The 17,428-nt window shown below is 42.0% G+C and overlaps 1 protein-coding gene across 6 annotated transcripts in view; it reads left to right on the top strand.

Moving 5' to 3' along the window:
• The window catches only part of SYNRG (synergin gamma), a 37,554-nt gene extending 20,621 nt beyond the window's left edge, over positions 1-16,933 (top strand). For 4 of the 6 annotated variants that reach the window (XM_068415599.1, XM_068415596.1, XM_068415598.1 and 1 more), the window contains 9 exons: positions 761-1,711; positions 8,701-9,297; positions 9,654-9,817; positions 10,554-10,607; positions 11,037-11,133; positions 11,418-11,566; positions 14,414-14,524; positions 14,982-15,017; positions 16,040-16,933. In XM_068415599.1, the coding sequence (XP_068271700.1) occupies positions 761-1,711; positions 8,701-9,297; positions 9,654-9,817; positions 10,554-10,607; positions 11,037-11,133; positions 11,418-11,566; positions 14,414-14,524; positions 14,982-15,017; positions 16,040-16,171 (2,291 nt within the window). In that variant the 3' untranslated portion in view covers positions 16,172-16,933. The remainder of the gene's footprint in view (positions 1-760; positions 1,712-8,700; positions 9,298-9,653; positions 9,818-10,553; positions 10,608-11,036; positions 11,134-11,417; positions 11,567-14,413; positions 14,525-14,981; positions 15,018-16,039) is intronic. The other 2 variants (XM_068415600.1, XM_068415597.1) reach the window with 1 other exon arrangement.
• The last annotated feature ends 495 nt before the right edge of the window (positions 16,934-17,428 follow it).

Here is a 17,428-nt window from a genome sequence, read left to right as displayed (position 1 = left end):
ATGACACTGTGTGGTAGCTTAAGAATTAAATGTTAATGGTGTACTTCTAAAATAGAACAAAATCTGTTCATTGGACACTTGTCTTAAAGTATATGTCAATACTTTAAAATGACAAGTAGTCTAAGTACGTACATGCTGGTGAATGGGTTAAACAACATTTTTCAGATTCAAAATAAATTGCTTTTTTTGCAAGTCCCGTTGGTCTCTCCTATGTTCCCCTTTCAGCTTATCAGCAGGGTTGCTTTTGTCTCAACCCTCTGCTGACACCCCATGAAGAAACTACTTTTGGGCGATATTTTGAAGGGAGGGAGGGGGAGAATTGCTTCTGTAAGAAGGCAAATACTGTATCGGTATAATTCAGGATTACATTCATTGCTTGGCAAATATGGGAAGGATCAGGTGGGAAAAAGAACTGATGTGGAAGCTGAATGAGACAGTACTGATCACCTTTTGAATCTGTCGCTCATGGTGTGTTTTGATATTAACTCAGTGTAAAGGGAATTTAATATGACTTTGAGGCTATTTGAAAGACTTAAGTGTTTGCTGGAATGAATATTAGAATGGCTGACCTTGAAACTTGTGTGGTTCGTAGAAGTTGAGTTTGCAGTTCTAGGTGCATTCTGAGGTCTTCATTTAAATAGTTTGCATAAAAACTTCTGACACTGCATGAAATCATTTGCGTGCTTGCATGGTGTGAGTATGGTGTGTTTGTTGTCACTGCAGCGTCGTCTTAGTGGTTTTTCGTTGTTTTTGTTCTCAGGAGACAGCCTTGCAGAATTCAAGCCTGCAGGAACCGACGATGGTTTCACAGATTTTAAAACCGCTGACAGCATCTCACCATTAGAGCCACCTACAAAAGACAAAACTTTCCCTACATCCTTCCCTTCTCTGCCTGTTCAGTCAAAACAGCAAACCCAGGCAAAGACCTCTTTGAATCTAGCAGACTTGGATCTCTTTTCCTCTACTGGTGAAAACAAGCAGCCGTCCTTCCCACCTGCATTTAATACGTCAAAGTCGGGCTCCTTTCCTCCACCACCCCTTCCATCTGCCACTGCCCAACCAGCACCCAACAAAAGTTCAAGCTTAGCTGATGACTTTGGAGAGTTCAACCTTTTTGGGGAGTTTTCTAATTGCGCATCAGCCAGTGGACAAGATGACTTTGCAGATTTTATGGCTTTCAACAATAGCGGTGGATTTTCCGAACAAAAAGCAGATGACAAATACAACGCACTTAAGCTAGAGGCCGGTCCTGCTCCTCAGCCTGGCTCATCTGCCAGCACAGTGAAGAGTGGGCAGAGTTCTGCCACCACAGCTACACCCACCAAATACGATATCTTCAAGCAGCTTTCGCTGGAAGGCTCTGGAGCAGGCTTGGAGGAGGCGAAGGACAACACGCTTTCTTCAGCGAAGAGCGATGACGATTTTGCCGACTTTCATTCTAACAAGTTTTCTTCCACGTGCAACAGCGCGGATAAGTCCTTGGTGGACAAAGTCGCAGCTTTCAAGCAGGCCAAAGAAGACTCTGCTTCGGTGAAGTCTCTGGATCTCCCTTCTATTGGTGGCAGCAGTGTCGGCAAGGAGGATTCTGAAGACGCGTTGTCTGTTCAGTTTGACATGAAACTGGCTGATGTGGGAGGAGATCTTAAGCATGTCATGTCTGATAGCTCTTTGGATTTGCCAACAGTTAGTGGCCAGCATCCACCAGCAGCAGGTGAGGAACTGGTTAGATTGCTCTGGTAACGCAGGTGATGGAGGTTTCAGTGTTCTTCTGTGTGCTACATTACAGTATTATGCACTAGTCTTTCAGTAGTGAAAGACTTCTAAACCTGTGCACCCGCTAGCCAACAGCCCTTAGCAGGGCAGTGTTTATTCTTTGTCTTAGATGGCTATAAATAGATTGAACAGTTTGAGCTCCGTGCCAGTTTATTTTTGAGATTTGACAACGTCATATTACTGGTACCTAATGGCTATTGTCACTTAAGGGATTCGAGTGGAAAATTTTCTAATGCAAACAATGTCATTCCATTTATATTAGCAAGATGAATGGCAGAGAGTCTCACTTTAATCTCTTGGTTTCGACAAAGCCTTTGGCTTGGGGACTTAACCCGCTCTGTGCTTCTAAAAGGGGAGGCAGAACACTGATTTGTGCTGTTAATGGAAAGCTGTCTAATCCACACCACTAGTGTATTCCTGTTACGGTGGGGCTTGGTCTGTGTAGCCAGGATTTTGCAGGACCGCGAGTAGAAGTATTGCGTACACTTTTTAGAGTTAAACCCCTCTTTGGGATAGTTGTGCAAAGAGCCTGTAAATGCTAGTCTCATGATTGATAGCTTTTGGACCTAAATTTAAAACCACAGGACTTTTACCCTTATCAGGTTTTCACCTGCTTTAATTTCCCTTTATGAAAGTACTCCTGAGAGAGTGAATTGACCGTCTCCGATCTGATCCATATCATAAAACAAATTTCCCAAGTGTCCTGCTTTTTCTTTTCATATGTACAAAGGAAGATAAGATGTAGTTAAATGTTGGGTGGCCTTCAATAATACAGGAACCATTACTGTGTTCTAGCGACACGTGTTAGGCAGTCAGAGGCTTTTCTGAACGGGGGGGAGCATACAAACTGTAAATGTAGAAGCTGTTACTGCAAGAATTGGTTATTTCCATATGAAATATTTCTTCCATTTTTGCAGATATGGGTAGAGAAAATAACAGTACTGTAATTTTGCATTATAGGATATTTTTAAGTAGAGGAGAGAATTAAGTTGGCAACTTTGACGTGGAAGATACTCTATAACAGGGTACAAAATATCAGGAATAATTTATTAGCAAAGACATTTAATTTTCATATTACTGCTTGGTAAAATGCCAAGTTGAGTGAGCTGTCAAAAACGTAGCACCTACAGTGTACTCTTGAATGTTTACTTTGGTTTTGAAAGCACTTTTTCCTAATATTTTTCTAGCCTCTTTTGGTGGTCGTTTGACTTACGTAGCTCTTCTAGGGGATGTGAGCTTTTGCCACAGAAATCAGTGATTCATAATTGCCATTTGTGGCAGGAAAGACTTTTTCGGTTTGTTTAAAGGGGTTAGCTGATCATGTGCTCGTTGCTAAACTTTTGAACTCTGAAGTATTAATTAGAAGCTATTTTTATTAAACAAGTCTGTATTCTCCTATGGTGCCAAGCTAGGTGTTTTTCCACAGGGAGAGTTTTACTCCATTTAGCTCTGTCTGGATCTCGTAGCGGAGCGCGCTCTGGACGATCTGTTACGAATACTTTTGTGCTCTGTTCCTTTGTGTATGTTTGATGCTATGAACTGCTGCTGTTCAAGTCCTTTTTTTCAGTTTACATAAGTTAAAAAGCAGATTTTTTTTTTCCTCTTAATTTTCTTCAATCTGTAAATCTAATGTCAAAAAGGGACAGTATCCCTTTGTCATCCTCTCTGCTGAGAAATGGGAGACTAGGCATTGGGAACCACATGTTTGCAAGCACCGTGTGACATCTCCAGTGAGACAGCAGCGGGACAGAGGTGCTGATAAATGATTTGACTTTTCTGACACGCCGATACAGAGGTCTTTACCCTTTGGCTTTTGAGATTTCACGTTGCATAGCTTCCAGGTATGGGCAGGTAGGTTGCTTATGCTGGGAAATAGGAAGAAATCGTTGAGTTGCTTCCCATACGACAGACTTTGGTCTCTGGGGGAAGAAAGGCTTTCAGTTTTGCTCTCTCCAAAGGGGATACTGTCTCTTTAAACTTTGCTATGATTCTTTGTGTGGAAGGTAGATTATACTAATGTTGCCTGATGCATTTCTCTTGCATTGACTCCGTATAACCCTTTGAGCACTGGCTGCATGCTGTTAGTTTCAACCAGGCTGCTTCTTTTAAACCAAATTTACGTTTCACTTCAAGACGAAAGCATTTTAATTAGCACCTAGTCATGTTACATGAACTTAATTTGTTCTGCGTCCTGCCAAACGTTGCAGCGAGAGCGTACCCTCGCCTGGGTATTCTCAAAGGGTTATCCATTTGCTGCCCTTACCAATCTGTAAAGTACCTTTTTCTTTGGCATTATTGGAGATCTCTGTATATTTTAATCCACTTCAGGTTTTTTGCTGCTTTTCTAATGTCTAATTTTCAACTAAACATTTCCTGTGTGAATGTGCCTTCTCAGATCTGCTTTGATATCTCTCTTCTGCAAGTATTGACCTGCATGCTTTATTCCGATAACGCCCTTACGAGCTCCTATGTATCACTATCTTTTGTGATCTGTAAGTCCTGCTGTGTTAATAAATATTATCTTGGCATATTTTGAAAATGTGGGGATGTGTGTGATTTGTCGCAAACCAGCAGTGTGTATCTTTTTTTTTCCTAAAAAATACAAAGTTTAAAGTTATAGTATCCCCTTGAGCTGGCGGGTGCCTTTCTCTTGCAGAGCAGCGTGTGGGTGAGCTTCTCCTCTTCCAACGCTTTCACCTCGCTCCCTGTGCACTTCTGAAACTTTACATATCAGGCTAAATAATATTTTTCAAAAGAGCAGCTTTTGAGATTGAACAGAGGACATGTGTGGTTGGCAGGGTTGTTTCTGCGAGTCGGTTTTGAGGGCATGGTGGTGGTTCAAACTGCAGACAGAAATGCTGTGTTTTCTGTCCCTCATCTGGCCTTCCCTGCTGCCAGCCAAGGGTGTGATACACCTTTGTGAACGGGAGCAACTGGAAAATGTGTCGCCTTTTCGAGTAGGAGCCCATTAAACAATATTCTGATATTTACTTAGCTAATCTAGAGTGAGTTAATGAGTTCCCCAAAGTAAAGGGCCCTGTTTCCCTTTTCTGTTCGGGAAGTCCTGGCTTACTAAATATTGAAGCTTTCAAACACGAATGACAGCTGCAAATTTGTGTCACGTAATTATGTCACTTCAAATTCCCTCAAATCCTGGGCCACTAACAGTTTGGGATTACCGTCAAATTAGCAGACAAGGTCAAAAGCTAAAAATAATTGAGATGTGGAATCAAGTTAAAGCGTTACGCCAGCACAAACTGGGGGTTTGGGGCGGGGTTTGTAGTTCCTTGCCCCAAAAGTGAAAACCAGACCAGAAACCACAATATGTTTTTTCTTCTTTACACCAATCTTGAGAGACTTTAAAAGAAAGGAGGAAAAAAAAAAAAGAAAAAACCCCCAAGAGCACCCCTGTTTTATTCTGGAGAAGCAGTAGGTTGTGCCTAGCCCTACAGCTTGTGAAGCTGAAGGCTTGAACATAAACCTAAGAGACTTTATTCTGCAAGCTCAGGGGTCTTTGTTCTGCTGCGAAACATTGTTTATCGTGATAATTAAAAATAATTTGCAAGTTCTTTCATTCCACAAGGTTTGAAGGCTTTTCTGTCCTTCTTCCTTCATTTTAATTTCTCTTACAGTCAGTGTTCTTGATGGTTTCCACCTTAGCAGTGCTAGGGACGGCCATTCTTTAGTGAAAGTAAGTTGGAGTAACTCCCTTATCGTTAACGCTGTTCCAGGCTTCACCAGCTGAGAAATGGGCTTCGAATTTTTGTGATCACTGATAGGCATGACGCAGATAGCAGCAGTACATACAAACCTCTGTGTGCCAGTGTCCTCTCTGCCTTTATCAGGTGAAGCCCCTCTGGAAGCGGTGAGGAGGTGGTGCCTGTCCCCGTCCCCTCTCTGGACTGCTTGCTCAGGCTGCTGGTGATGTTCCCAGCGTAACAGCTCTGGCTTTGGTAGATGCTGTTGCACTAGGAACAGAACCAGCTACCACCCGCATCACCCTGACAACCAAAAAATGACACAAGAGTTATATTTATTCATCAGAATTTGATATAAACTGAAATATAAAAACTTGAAAGTCTCCTGTGTTGGTTAAAATCACTAAATATATTATCTTCTGAATTGTCTTTTTCAGTTTTCTTTAGAATATCACTAATGCTGTCAAGGGTTTTCATTAAATGATTAAGCTGTTGACATTGAAGGCTCCAGCTTGTAAATTGCCTCCAGCCATAACTTAATCCTTGGTAGCTGAAATAAATTGTTATAGTTGGCTCAAATGGAGGATGTCAAGTTTTTCTGTAGATGAGATAACACTGGGAAACAGTGTGTTAACTGTATTTCATCCTCTGTATTCTCCTGCACATTCCTTGGCAGCCATGGCTCTGCCTCTCTCCAGCAGCTCTATCGCTGGCTTCTGTAGCTGTAGCTGCCCCCAGGTGATGGTCAGGCAGGTTGGACTGTGGTTTTGGTAGTTCACGATGGATGGAAAGTAAACGGTCAATAATTCAAACCTTTTGGTTTGGAAGAAATACAAACTGGGTTTGGTTCCTAAAGTGTTTGGAAACTTACTGCACTCCAGCGTGACGGTGTGAAGATCACTTTTTCCATTCTTGGTTCACTCAAAAATATTTTTAAGGAAAAAAAAATGTGGTTCCATGCTTTTTGAATGGCTCTGACTTTGATTTTTACAGATGCACACGTACCCGTCCCACCCTGCCCCCATCTATAAGCCATTTGAGAATCTATATCCCGTGTATTTAATCAGGGGTGTGTTTCATGGTCTCACCAGTGCAAAGCCTGCTGCTGGTTGGGCCTGTCCCTGAGCCAGGATCACATCACGAGGAGGGCACTGACCTGGTCCTTTAGGATGTGTTTTTAGCTCAAACTCTTACCAGATATCAAAGAAATCATTCACAATAGAACGCGAATGTGCAGTTCTTCACAGTAGGATCATCACTCTTCCTTTTCATTTCCTGGTGAACACCGAAACAATAGCGATGCTTAAATCTCTGCTGGGCTTTGGTGTCAACACAAATTGAAAGAAAAGAGGTGGCCGAGTACATTGTGGTATTTTCAAGATCCCAGGATTAATTACAGTCGGCTAACGTTTTGGAGGTTACTCTGGCACTCTCTTTAATGCTGGCGAAGCTTTCATTGAACTTCTTTAAACAAAACCGTATATTTGAGAGCACAAGGTGTGGTTTCTTGTGATAAATTACTGATCCCTTGCAAGTCAGCTCCTTTTCACCGCGGAGCCTTCTTTCTCGTCAGCTTTGCCATAAGCAGGTGATTTCATCTCTCGGCTGTTTACCCTTCTGTAAACTGCTTGCTCTACAAATTTCATATTCGAATGGCCCTTTGAAATCTTGCTCTGTGTGTGCAAGGTGCTAACGTTTGTTATTGAGATGCTGTCATGAGCAAGTGCAGCAGCTGCAGGCCGACTATCCCTTAGGATGACGCACCGTGCCTCACTGACCCATGGCAAAGGCGCTTTTATTGTAGTGGCCATTAAACTCTATCATTAAATTGTATATTTGTTGGACTTTTTAATTAGTCATGTATGTGGGTCATGCCTGGAAAGCAGCCTAAAGCGTAGCGTGCTCTCCCCTTCCAGTAAAATGAATAAATGAAGGCAGAAATGTTTTGTTAAAGTGGCTTAATCCTCAGGCTGGTGGGGCCAGATTGAATAAAGAGGGCAGCTGGGAAGTCAGCTTGTTCCCACCCTGGCTCTGTTAAACCCAACTTGCTGCTGCTGCGTGCCAGCCAGTTGGGACCATAATGTTTATCAGAAGAGCCTCAGCTAAAACGAGAATATATTTTCTGGTTTGGGTTTGCTTTACCTCGAGACTGTTTGACCCTGGGCGCCGAGCAGCAGCTGAATGTCTAATCCAAACTGACAATTGTTAATGCTGGAAAACAAATGCCAAATGTAGTAGAGTAGGGCTTTTTTTTTTTCTTTTCCATAATGCTTTAATGAAAGCTACCCAGCCCCTGGCTCTGCGTGCCTTCGTGATGGATCAATCGCAGTCTAAACGTGAGGGATCAGTTGAATGAGGAGCGGACAAAGCCCAGCAGACCCTGGTCGCTGTGCAGGCTCCTTCGCTGGCTCTAATGTAAGCAGCCAGGCTCTATCTCATACCTGCTCATGGCAGTGAGAAGAACCTATTGGCCCATATAATTGCCCGGTGAGTATAAATGTTTGGAGCTTTCTGCAAAATAATTGGATTTTCTCTATACTTAACTGAATAAATAGTTGGTAAAAGCTAAAACACGATCTTTGCAATACTGCTGTCGTTCCTGCACCTGTAAGTTTGAAGAGTCGGCCGTGTAGCACTGCAGTGACTGTGATAAGCTGAAACGGGATTTCTGTTTTTTTAAAAATTCTTGCAGCACATTTTTATACAATATTTGTATCAAAACATGAATATAAAATTAAAGTGTATTAATACTTTATCGGAGGGAATGGAAAAGTTAGCCCAGTCTTCGATGTGGTTGGTTTCGATAAGATGAAATAATGCGATAAGATGTTGGAGTTGCTAATGTTTACATTTTGATTGTGGATTCTGCAGCCAGCATCAGAAAACTGAACTGGTGATCTGCACAGTCTGTACTCTCTGGAAAGATATTTTTTTTTTAGTGTTTCTTCACTACCCGTAGTGAGATGGTGCCTTTCAGCTTAAAATATAAGACAATATTCAAAGGTCAAGGCTTACATTTAATAAATGGAGAAACATGGTATGAAATGCTTAGGTATTTTTCAGATTATTTTTGTGCAAACTCTAGTTTAAGCCTCATTGAAACAACAATTCACTGTGTTTGTTCTTGCAGTTCTTTAAGACTCTTAGCAGGTTGCTATTGTTTTTATACAGTGTAGAGAGATTAACGTTTGAACTTCAGCTTCTAATTGTAGGGGTTTGTTTTTCTCAGATATAGAGGACTTAAAATGTGCCCCATTTGGAAGCTGTAACAGTGGGTCTGCAGTCAGCAGCCTGGCGAGCTATGACTGGTCCGACAAAGAAGACATTCATCAGGGCAAGAAGCTCTCCTCCGTCGTCCAGTCTTCAGGAAGTGGATCCTCTGCGGCTACTTCTGTCCTTCAGAAGAAGGAGACCTTGTTTGGCAGTTCAGAAAACATTACCATGACAACAGTTTCCAAAGTGACAACCTTTTCTAGTGAGGATGCTTTACAGGATGTTTCCTTTGCAGCCTTTGCAAACTTTAAAGACTCTGGACCAATATCCAGCGGTCCAAGTGACGATGACATTGGAGACTTTGGTGATTTTGCAAGACCTTCATCAGAAGCACAGGATGCAGCAGCTGACACAAGTCAAGAGGCAGATTTCCTTGCTGGTGATATCTCCTCTGAACTGCAAAGAGAGGCCACAGATGACTTTGGAGAATTCCAAAGTGAAAAACCAAAAATCAGCAAGTTTGACTTCTTGGTGGCAACTTCCCAAGGCAAGGTGAAATCTAGTGAAGAAATGATCAAGAGTGAACTGGCTACCTTTGACCTGTCTGTTCAAGGTAAGCCTGCTCAGGGTGGAGGAAGCCCATAATGCACGTGCTTATCAAAGGCTAGTTTTTCTAATCAAATTATAAATTAGCCAATGGGAATTGTTCCAAGAGCTACTGGAAACAAGCTGAATCTTCTCGTTGATTTCTGTTGTGTTTGGAGCAGGTCTCTTTCTAGAAGAAAAAAATTTTTGTGCCAAAAAATTGTAAGAATTGGGGAACTGGAGAAATTTGCACCAGTCACCGAGTAAATAGAAGGCTGTGTTCTTCTGGAGTAGCAGTGCATCCCTTGCTACTACTTTATTCATTTTAAATAGTCCGTGCCTTTATAAGTAAAAGACTAATTTGTTTATATGCTAACCTTTTAGGGTCTCATAAAAGGAGCTTAAGCCTAGGTGACCGAGAAATAAGTCGCTCTTCACCTTTACCGGTTTTGGAACAGCCATTTAGAGATCGTTCAAATACTCTAAGTGAGAAGCCTGCTTTGCCTGTCATCAGAGACAAATACAAAGACTTGACTGGGGAAGTTGAGGTAAGGAATTATCTGGAATACAAGTTAATTGGCAGTGACTTTCATCTGTGACATCAAGGGTGTTCTGCATCCTCACTCTTTAGGACTTTAGCTATTTGAATTTAGGGTATGATTCTAAGATGGCATCTGGGTAAGGTTAGATCTTTTGATTGGAAACTGCTCATAAAGGAAGTTTCTTCTTTCCTGTCTTTAAAGTCTTGTGAAGTGGGAGAAAAATGCTGTTGTCTGAAAGTCAGTCAGAATCGCTTGAGCTTGCAGTCTAAGCTTGTAACTGCAAATTAGTTACAACTTAGATCTAAACCCAGCTTTGGCACTGAGACTATTGGCTTTGGGAAATGGCTTAACTTTTTTGGCTGTGTAGTGGTTATTTCTCTTACTCATCTTGAGAATAGATGGTGAAAGGGCTGAGATTAAATTCTGCTAATCCCCATTTCTAGAACAGCAAACCTGTAACAAATGTTCAGAGTAGGTATGTGCCATGCAAACTTTCTACCTATTCATATATGTTCTTCGTTTTGAAACTAGTTCTCACTCCCAGAAATCAAATTTTAGAGTTCAGGTGCAATGAGAATATGTAAAGAATGGGGGGAAAAAATAGGAATAGGTATGTTAAAAGTTTACATAGCTAATCTGCAAATAGTCTCTCAAAATACCCATCTGCTGTGTGTCTGTTGTGATAGGAGAAAGGGTGATGTGTGTAGGAACAAGACTCAGACTGTCCTTTTCCTTCAAATAGGAAAGTGAGAGGTATGCGTACGAATGGCAGAGATGCTTGGAGAGTGCCCTGCAGGTAAGGGTACAGTCTCCTCCGAAACCTTTTCTTCCTTCCTGTAGGTGCCACCTCGTTCAGTGTTTAAGACCACGTAGGCACAGAAAGGGTGTGAATCAGCCCAAGTGGATTACAATTTTTAAACCAAAAGCTGTCACAGAGCAGAACCTCCTCAGTTAAGGATCCTGTACTAATCTCCCTGTCATTTGTGATTAGATTGGCTTTTGCCTGAATTCTCAAGGTAACGAGTTGCTGTGGTGTTCCTGTGGTTGGGTGCCCAGCTTAGAGTTACAGCACGAATGTACAAAAGCGTGTGATGGAGTATGGCAATTATTTCTTATTTAATTTGCCTCCTTTTTTGTATAGCAGTTTCTGTTGGGGACAGTCTTGTTCGTAATAATTATTTCAACGTAGGTAACACCACCATTTTATGAAATTCATTTCTGCCAGGTCATAAAGAAAGCAAATGATACCTTAAATGGAATAAGCAGTTCATCTGTTTGCACTGAAGTTATCCAGTCAGCTCAAGGCATGGAGTACTTACTGGGTATGTTTAATTTACCATGTCTCTCACCGTGAAAGTTCTTCTCTGAGAAACGGTAATATATAATCACTCTTTCCAAAATGGTGTTATTTTTTAGCTTCATCTTTGTCTGCACTGAAATAATGAGCAACTCTTCCACTAAATAAATGTAACTACTACTTTGAAATAACCCTCCGTGACCGCCTTTCGTGTGCCTGCCTGGTTTGTGCTATTTCTGAGTTAAAGCTTCAGGAACCTGTGCTTGCAGTGAGTTCTCTGCAATCCTCCACTGTGTTTTATATCAACAGGGGTTGTTGAAGTCTACAGAGTAACAAAGAGAGTTGAACTGGGTATCAAAGCAACTGCTGTTTGTAGTGAGAAACTCCAGCAGCTGCTGAAGGATATTGATAAAGTGTGGAACAACCTAATAAGCTTCATGTCACTTGCTGCTTTAACGGTAAGGCCAAAAATAAGCTATGTCTTTACTAAAAGAAATGTCATAATTGTTTGTAAAGTGACTTCATGGGGTGTCCTAAATTTACAGTTGTATTTTTTCTCTTGCAAAATGGAAATGTGCTTATTTGTGATATCCAGTTTAAAGCTCCCTGTAAGAAAACTGTTATTTATGTGCAAAAATGATGTTATCTTACTTAGTGTCTTAACGATTTAGATGATATCCTGTGTGTCTGTGGACCTCTCCACTAAGGGAAATTTAGTAAAATTTAAACAAGCCATTTTATGAAGCCAGAATAGTGTGGACCTATCTTGTCTTTGCAATATGACTGCAATTAGTTTTAATGCTCACAATACAGGGGCACACGATGTGGCAACACAGGAATAACTAAACTGTTTTCCTTTCTCTCTGCATTTGGAAATTCCTGAGTTTCTTTTGGTTCCTGCTACGAACTAAATAGCTTTTCCTCCTCTGAACAGAACTGCCAGAAAAAGCTGCATTGCTCTGAGACAGTCTGGTAGGAGCTTGAGAGCTTTCTACATCACTGGGAGGGTGTCACAAGGAGACATGGTGAGGGGTGGTCTGTAAGAGAAGGAGCACCCCATGGGAAGGGTCTGCACAGGAACTGGGAAAAAGAGGGGCACGCTGGGGCCAGGTACAGAACACACAAATAGAAGGCAAAATATCACCTTGCACTTAAATACCTTGCACTGTTTTGTGTGTGTATGTGGCAGGAAGTACACTGTGCAAAATTACTTTCTTTAACCATGGTAAAACTCATATTTTTAGGAAATCATCCATCTGTAGGTGCTTGATACTGTCTTGCATAATGGATCCCTTTTACTCAGCATATACCTCGGGAGTCTTTAACTCTTAGTATCAGCACATCACGTCAAGCATCAATAAGTAGATCCTTACCATGGTTATGTTTTCACTGAACATTTTAATTTGTGGCTTCCTTCTTGCAATGCCACTGTGGCCACTAAAGATTTTTGCTCCCCAATGAACACTTGTTTATAAGTAAGGCCAGAGTACTTGGCTTCTGCTTGAAACAGCCATCTTCAGCTCACTGTCATTCCCTGCAAAACAGGGATTATAAGTGACCAGTCCCTTTTTACACATCTTTTACACAATTTAAGCCTCTCCAGTACAAACAGCGGTGGCAAGCAGGTATTTTTGGTGATGTCCTGTGTTGCACAAAGCCTGTCATCATGTGAAATTTATACTTTCAATATTTTACTGCTCGGCAGACTAAGTTGATAGACTGGGATTCATCTGTTTGAACTCTGGCATTGTTGATAGTAACAATCTAAAAAGCTACCAGGATCCTCTCCTGATTTAAGCAAGTGGATTAAAATTTAGTTCTTAAAGTGCTTTTCCTTGGAAGATTACAGGGATTACCTTCAAGTCCAAAGCCTGGCCACGTGTTCTCCGAGCTGCAGCGGCTCCGGGCTGGTAGCAGTCCAGCTAAAATTTAAGCATACCAGGAGCTGCAAACCATGACTTACATACACCCAGTACCTCTGAAGTTATCTAAGAGACGTCCCACTCCTGGCTCCTGTAGCTCTCAAATTCATCCCTTTTTGTTTCCCTTCCCCACCTGGGTCACGGGAAGGTGTGGAACCCGTCCCTCCTTCCCCCGGTGTGGCAGTCATGGATCCCAAATGATGCAGAAGTGCCAGTTAAGTAGAGAGAAGTATTCTAGCTCAGAGGCATGTGCTTGGAAAGGTTAATTTTATCTTTTAAAGGATTTTGTTACGAGGTAATTTTATGCACAGCCTTGTGGTTTTTCCACTGCAAATTACAGGCTGACCTTCTCATTTGCTTCACTCGTGCATTTGGTAAACAAATATTAGAGTGCCTTTATTAATTTGATTGATCTACTTAAAGATTAAAGGGTGGTTTTTCAGGATTCCAGCTATCCTCCAGCCATTCAGCGGGGGAGTGTGATCAGCATACCTAGAGCGTGGATTAAGAGTACACGTGTTCCGTGATCACACCATTTTTTTAAGCTTCTTGCATTTCTAGTCACTGTTTTTATTTGCACTACTATCTTCAAGCAAAACGTCCGCAGTTTTATATCATCCTTGGGCAGAGTTTTAAATTACCATTTATCCTGTGGCTGAAATGTAAGATCGTGTACCGGAGAAGTGACTGTATTAATTTATTACTCATTTGCAGGTTTATTCTCCCATCCTTTGCCTCTCTTTAACCTGAGCTTGTGTGTGGCTGGTGACCTTAATTCTTCTATGGTTTGACTAACCTTAATATCCCATTTTGTACTGCTGTGCCATATTCTAGCTTCAGAAAAACTTTCAGAAAGAATAACAACTGCCCTTTTCTGATCAGGCAATAATAGGGGATTCGGGCCAGTAAACACTGATAGGGACACTGCTTCAAACGCCTGCTGGTGAAAGCTGTGCTGGCCCCTGCCGCGTCTCCCTGCAGCTGCACAAATAGCTGTTGCACACCCCTGTTTATCTTCATCCAGGTCTTAATTCGTGGCAGTTGAAATGGAGCAGCCGCCGCCTGGGCTCTTTCCTCAGAAGTTCCTTCCCCTTTTGATGTGGGAACGTGGAACTGAAGAGTTCTTTCCTTTGTAGTCTGACCCGTTTTCAAGAGCTCGAGTGTTATAAATGGATGCTGATGGAGATTGCGTAGCAGGATTGCAAATGTATACTAATGGCTTTGATTAAATCACGCATCAGTTGGTGAGAAAATGTAGTACGTCATCCCCGCCGTGCTGCCGGTGTGATACCGTGGCTTTTGGGAGCAACCAGATCGATAATTTTTATCTGAAACTTTTTCAGTCACTGAAAATGCCTAAATTTTACTGTCTTGTTTCTTCAGCCAGATGAAAACTCCCTGGATTTCTCTTCTTGTATGCTGCGTCCAGGGATTAAAAATGCCCAAGATCTTGCCTGTGGAGTGTGCCTCCTGAATGTGGATTCAAGAAGTAAAGTAAGTCTAATGGCCTCTACTGTTAAACTAATTTTAAATTTACAGTTTGGACTTTGATTTAGGCCTTGGGTGTGTTTAAAAAAATTTCATGGCTATAATTTTAACTGGAAGTGGCAAAGGCAAAATCTGACCTATAGATGGGCCTCAAATAGTCCATGTGCTCTATTCACGGGGCTTTGGGTGTGACACATCCAGATGTGGATAAAGGGATGAGTTAAATTGTTCATAGTGGGGAAGAAACTGGGATACTAAGACTTAAAAAGTATATATATTTTTTAAAAAAATAAAAATCTTTGAATGACTTTTCTTTATGAAATGCATCTCTGAGGATCACCAGGAGGGGACTATTGCAATTAGCAGAGCTGGGAGGGAATCCCAGGATATGTAACAGAGTAATGCCAACCAATTAACATATACCGGCAGTTTTGCTGACTTTTTGGTTTCAACGTTATTTCAGAAAGAAGAGAAACCTGTGGAAGAGCTTCCTAGAAAAGTATGAATCTGTAAAAACCATATTCCTTATAGACTCATTCTTAGTTGAGTGTGGAAGGCTGAACTGCTTTCAGCTGTCATTCTCGATTGTACCAATCATGAATCCTTTTCTTCTAGTCATTTTCTGTGACCGTAACACTTGATCTGATCAACTAACATGCTCTAGAGCCTCCCCGTTGTCTTGTCTGCATGCCTGTATCTTGTGAATAGCTTTCTGGTTTTGTGCTACTTCTGTTGCGTGGTAGAAAATCCACTGCAGGGAGTTTCTGAATTTGTAGCTGCCTGCGTGTCTGTTGCAGAAGAGGGGGAACTGTAGGGTTTTTTTGCTACAAATATTGACTTCTGTCTCTATGTAGTGGGCAATGGCATTTTTAGAAATCTCTGCAGGAAGTCCAGGGTGTGGGGAACAGGGTTAGAATATTTTTTTAAATAGGTAGCTGTGAAGCATTGGAAAGTATCTCCTAGCAACAAACACCGAGATGTTTTAAGCTTGTTCGTGGCTTCACACACTCTGTTCAGAAGCTCCTATTGTAAAGCAGATTCAATTAACAGAAGAAAATAGACCTGATTCAACCCGAAATAACACTAATACCAAGAACTGCACCTACCTAAATCACAGCAAAATTTGTCCCAGTGAAATAAATGCAGTAGCTGTCTACTGGCTGGCAGAACAAGCGCTTGTCTTGCATGGATATGTGGCAGCAGTAGAAACAAGGTGAGTTAGTTGCCAGGTGCCAGCTCAGGCAGCATGCTGATCAGATGGCTCCCTCAGCCCAGGGTGGCCCAGGCAAGGGTGCGTCGGGTGAGAAGGTTGGAGTTTTTGTCCACCTTTTTTGTCCACCTGCAAACACTTTGCACACCAAAATCAAACATTGTTTCTTGGGTGGTGTGTTCAGAGCGCGAGGGTCCTACCGAGCGGTGCCATTCTGGGGTCATACCTGTGCAGAACCCATTTTCCACTCTAGTTTCTAGATCCTGGAGTAGATGAGACTGTCACACTTGTTTCAATTCTTGTTATTTTAGGCCTTTAATTCGGAAACGGATAACTTTAAGCTGGCGTACGGAGGGCACCAATACCATGCAAGCTGTGCAAATTTCTGGATCAACTGTGTGGAGCCGAAGCCTCCAGGTCTCATTCTGCCAGACCTGCTCTGAAAGCAGTTCCACTGAGGATGGAGTATCGGGTCTGATAGTACAGGACGCTTGGGGTAAACTGTGTGACAGGGTAAGGGGAGAGGCGTGAGCTGTGGTTAGTGGTTGAAATGTCTCGGTTTGATTTTTGTACAATAACGGGTTAAAGCCACGGTCACGTACAAATTGCTCATGAAGAATTTCCCTTGAAATGGCCGGGATTTTGGAAATAACCAGAAAAAATTGTAGTGTGGCAAAAAACGCGGCGTTTCAGTCTCTCTCACGATGAAAGCGGGTTAGGCTTTGTAACAAACCAGCCTGCTAACCAAGTGCATAAATCTCTGAGAGAGGACAGTCCCTGGCTTCCAGGAAAAGCTGAAATGCTGGACTGATCAGCATAGAAGTGACCACTTAAATACTTGAAGTACATATTTGCAAACAGATCTTTTCTGTAATGTTTTTGGTATATGGACCGTGATGTTTTTCTTTAAATATTTGCTGCTATACTATTACAATGCATGAGCCCCAGTCACCTTCAAGGCAAAATGAATTATTGACTTAGAAGGAAGGAGACTGCGGAGAGCCATTGTATATTTGTACTTCCACTGTTCTGTATTGTAAATTATACTGTATTCCTGTGCGTAACTGGTTAGTTCTGGGGGTGAGGACTTGGAGAAATTGTTGAAATTTTCCCTATCTCATCTGGATTCTTTAGTACAGGCAACTGGATCTTAAAACTTGTAATCTTTGCTACCCTGTTGTAAATACAAACTTCCTTGGACTTGTCCTGAACCCCAGGTATGATTTGTTCTGTTTCACCTGACCCTGTGGTACTTGTGTGGCTGCATCACCGGTGAAAATTGGTCTCCACTGATACGGCGTGTCTGCTCCTCTCTCTGTAGTACCTTTTTTGTACGTTAATACGCTTTCCTTGATGGGATGCCTGCGTGTAGCTTGTGCAATCTCGTGCTCTCTGTAACAACGTGTTTCTCTGACTCAGAACTGGCAGCACAAGATGGCCCATGGCTCCTGCTGCGGGCGGGTGTGAGTTAACACGGAAAGTTGCTCTTCTCAAGCAGCTGGTTTTTGAAGCAGGGTATTGCACACTCGCCGCTTCGCTGCTTCTGGTAGGTACAGCTGTCTGGAGAGGAGGAGGTTGGTGTAATAGACTATCACAAAACGTTACCCATGCATCTAAAGCACCTGATTCTCTCTTCAGATACAATATCCAGACGACAGTGCAGTCAGCTGTAGTGCTAGGTACAGAATTGTAAACCCCAT

Source organism: Nyctibius grandis, chromosome 18 (genome assembly GCF_013368605.1).
Source record: "Nyctibius grandis isolate bNycGra1 chromosome 18, bNycGra1.pri, whole genome shotgun sequence".
Lineage (NCBI taxonomy): Eukaryota > Metazoa > Chordata > Aves > Nyctibiiformes > Nyctibiidae > Nyctibius > Nyctibius grandis.
The sequence above is the reverse complement of the archived record's forward strand: the minus strand, read 5'-3'. Positions and strand labels throughout refer to the sequence as shown.